This window comes from Hemitrygon akajei, chromosome 11 (genome assembly GCF_048418815.1).
Source record: "Hemitrygon akajei chromosome 11, sHemAka1.3, whole genome shotgun sequence".
NCBI lineage: Eukaryota > Metazoa > Chordata > Chondrichthyes > Myliobatiformes > Dasyatidae > Hemitrygon > Hemitrygon akajei.
The window spans coordinates 84335829-84339766 of record NC_133134.1 but is presented as its reverse complement, the minus strand read 5'-3'; the positions used below and the strand labels follow the sequence as shown (position 1 = coordinate 84339766).

The 3938-nt window shown below is 55.0% G+C and overlaps 1 protein-coding gene across 1 annotated transcript; it reads right to left on the bottom strand.

The window, feature by feature from the left end:
- Positions 1–687: 687 nt before the first annotated feature.
- LOC140735786 (uncharacterized) lies at positions 688–2353 on the bottom strand. The gene has a single exon (XM_073061266.1). The coding sequence runs from the start codon at positions 2188–2190 to the stop codon at positions 1012–1014; it is 1179 nt and encodes a 392-aa protein (XP_072917367.1). The 5' UTR covers positions 2191–2353; the 3' UTR covers positions 688–1011.
- Positions 2354–3938: the final 1585 nt, after the last annotated feature.

Sequence of the window (3938 nt, the reverse complement as noted above, 5' to 3'; positions counted from 1 at the left end):
GGGAATTTAAACAGGACTAGTGGGGTAAGTGGTCACTGGAACAAACGGCCAGAGGAAGTAGTTGAGACAGGTACATTAACACTTACTGAATCGTTGAGACAAAAAGCCTGTTTCATGTTGTATGAATCAATCCCCAAAACCCCAGGGGCAAATCACTCCCACCAATACTGAACCCCAATGTCCCTCCAGAAATCCTACCCGCACCCTCTTCAAATCCCAAATCCACAGCTGCCTGGGCACCTGAGACCCAAATCCTATCCCTCCTGGTCCTTTCTCTGGGAATCTGCGGATCATGGACAGGCCTGCTTTCTGGTATCTGGGACTGTGTGTGTGTGTGTGTGTGTGTGTGTGTGTGTGTGTGTGTGTGTGTGTGTGTGTGTGTGTGTGTGTGTGTGTGTGTGTGTGTGTGTGTGTGTGTGTGTGCGTGTGTGTGTGTGTGTGTGTGTGAGGGTGTGTGTGAGTGTGTGAGGGTGTGTGTGAGTGTGTGTGTGTGTGTGTGTGCGTATATATGAGGGTGAATGTGAGAATGAGAGTGAGAGAGTAAGTGGAGTTGTGGAGAGGAAGAAAGGAGGGAAAGGGAGAGGGTGTGTGTGTGTGTGTGTGTGTGTGTGTGTGTGTGTGTGTGTGTGTGTGTGTGTGTGTGTGTGTGTGTGTGTGGTGAATGTGAGAATGAGAGTGAGAGAGTAAGTGGAGTTGTGGAGAGGAAGAGGGAAAGGGAGAGGGGGCAGAAAGAGGTTGTGATGGAGAGAAGGGGAGGGAGAGAGGGGGAGTATGAGAGGAAGGGGAGGGGGAGACAGAGAGAACCACTGGGTTTTCCAGATTATCCCTCCAGGAGTGTCTGCCCAGCATCAAGGGTTGGCCTTCCCTGAAGAGGTGGTGGGGCATCAGTCGATCCCGGACCGAGATGCGGTTGAGACCACGAGGCGGGAGTACACAAGCAGATGGGCCGAAGTCAAAAGGAGAAGTTCGCTGGAAGCATTAACTTTCTTTATTAAATAAACTCTGGACTGCTCAGTAGCATTTGCGGAGCACGACGCCTGGCCCCTGCTCGTCGTAGTCGGCGCGCCGCACCCACATGGGCTGGAAAGAGTTGAGGCAGGCGGTGATGGAGCCGCCGATCCAGACGGAGAAGCGGCGATGCGGCGAGGCGTAGACGCCGACTGCGGAGCCCGGCCCGGGTACCAGCCTGTCCAGCTCCCGCTTCAGCCGCTCGGCCAAGCCGGGGAAGAGCGTGGAGCCGCCCGCCAGCACCACGTTGCCCAGCAGCTCGGGCCGCTGCTTCGCCTGGCAGAGCTCCAGGCTGCGGGCGGCCAGCTGGTGAAGGCCGGGGTCGCTCAGGCCCATCGCGTCGGGCTGGAAGAAGGCCTCGGGGCATCGGAAGCGCTCGTTGCCGATGTTGATGAGGTGGCCGTCGGGCAGCTGGTAGTCGGTCAGGTAGTCGCCCTCGGGCGCCAGCAGCTCCTCGCCGTAGTCCTGCGCCACGTAGCAGCATCGCTCCTTGATGTCCCGCACCAGCGGCCGCTCCTCCGGGCTGAAGGCGTTGCCGCAGTCGGCCAGCAGCTTGGCCAGGTGCTCGGTGAGAGCGGCCCCCGACACCGCCGTCTGCTGGGTGGCGTGCGGGAGCGCGTAGCCTTCCACGACGGGCGCCGCGTACGAGGCGCCGAAGCCGGCCTCGATCACCAGGCCGCCGGTGCGCCCGGTGGAGTAGAGCGACAGGACCGGCTGGTGCGCCACGTACATGGCCGGCACGCCGAAGCCTTCGAAGAGGATCTCGGCCGCCTTCTCCCGCTGCACGGCCTGGGCCAGCGGCCCGTCGGCCAGCAGGACGGCGTGCTCGTCGGGCGAGGCCCGCAGCTCCCGGTAGAAGACGTGGTGCCACAGCATCTCCAGCGCGTCCCAGTCGGTGACCAGGCCGCGGGTCAGCGGCTCGCAGAGCCTCAGCCCGCGCTGCTTCGGCACATCCTCGCCCGCGTAATAGTCGGCACTGGACCGCTGCCGGGCGTTCGGCAGCCCCACCACCGTGGGCAGCACCGCCCCCGGCTTGGGGTCGCCCGCGAAGCCGGCCTTGGTGTAGCCGGTGCCGTTGTCTATCACCACGGCCGCCGTCTCGGTGAAGGGCTCCAGGCCGAGGTAGGAGCCCGGGGACGGGGACTGGAGCTGGGGTAGGTCGGGGGAGGACTTGTCGCTCATGGCCAGAGGCGGGGAGGCAGAGGTAGAGAAGAGGGGGTGGTTGCTCACAATATTGGGGTGAATCTCGCTTGTCCGCACTCAACTGCTCGGTCTGGCCTTTCCGCTGAGAGTGTTGGCCCGGGGAGCCCTTTCCTCCTGACTGTCACCAGTGATACCTGGTCACCTCAACCTCACAAAGGGTTGGGGACGTGGTCACAGAGAGGTGGTGTAGGAAATGGGAGGGGTGGGTGTGTAGGTGGTATAGGGTTGGGGGAGGTGGCTCTGTGGGTTGGGGATATGAGATGGGTGTTCCCTGTCACTTAAGTTTTGAAAAACATTTGTATTGCATTGGAGGGGTGCCGTGTATAAATCCAGGAGGGGCAGAGTCGGGGTGAATGCTCACGGTCTTTTTCCGAGAGTTGGAGAATCAGAATCAGACTGCACAGGTTTAATGTGAGACGGGAGAGATTTAATAGGAGGAACCTGAGGGGCAACTGCTTCACCCAGAGGGTGGTCAGTCTATGGAGCGAGCTGCCAGAGGAAGAGGCAGATAAATTAACAACATTTAAAAGATACTTGGACAGGTACACGGATAGGAAAGGTTTAGAGGGATATGGACAGGTACACGGATAGGAAAGGTTTAGAGGGATATGGACAGGTACACGGATAGGAAAGGTTTAGAGGGATATGGACAGGTACACGGATAGGAAAGGTTTAGAGGGATAAGGGACAAACACAGGCAGATGGAACTGGTTTAGATGGTTGCTAAGGACTAGATGGGCCCTTGCTACGCAGTTCTATTGACTCTTCCCACAGTTTTATAAATTAAATCTATAAATGTGTCCATTGCACATGAAAGATCAGAATTAAAGATTTATCTTTACATATAGCTGAGTAACACAGTGAAAGCATATTTATCCTAAAATTTATAAAACGTACTTGTTAACTAGTTTGGATGTATAGAAATGAACAGTTCCTACCTCAATGTTATCATTCGTACAATAAAATGGCCTCTTGGCCTTGCACCTTATTGCTTACCTGCACCGTACTTTCTCTGTAGCTGTTACACTTTGTCTCCATTATGGTATTGTTTTCCCGTGGACTAGCCCAAAGTACTGATGTGATGAGACGATCTGTATGGATGGCATGTGGAACAAACTTTCTCTCTGTTCCACAGTGACAATAATAAACCAGTTTTCACAGTGGCACAATATATAGACGCCTTCATTAATCCCGTCTTTTAGCCTGTTACAGTGCTGGCATTCACCTCTGTACACGTTTGGCCACCTTCGCTCCTGTGTCCAGGTCTGGTTCAGGGTCCTCATTTCTGCCTCTGCGGTACGGCACCAAGTTGGTCTCCCGTGTTTTTGTACAATCATCTATTCCACCCAATGACCACACAATCCTGATTTATCCCTAACCTCATCACGGAGCAATTTACAATGACCAGTTAACCCTACGTAGTACGTCTTTGGACTTTGGGAGGAAACCAGAGCACCTGAGGTAAACCCAGGCATTCCGGGGGGGTGGGGGTGGAGGATGTACAGTTGATGCTGGGACTGAACTCTGAGGTATAATAGCATTGAACTACAGAGGCCTCCAATTTCTCATAGAAAGGCTGTATAAAGTTATCTGATAACTTCACTACTCTTGTAATCTGTATGCCAGCAACAGAGCATAGAATACAGGAACAGGCCTTTTGGAGCACAATGTCTGCACCAACCATGATGCCAAATTAAAGTAGTCCTTTCTGTTTGCATCTAATGATT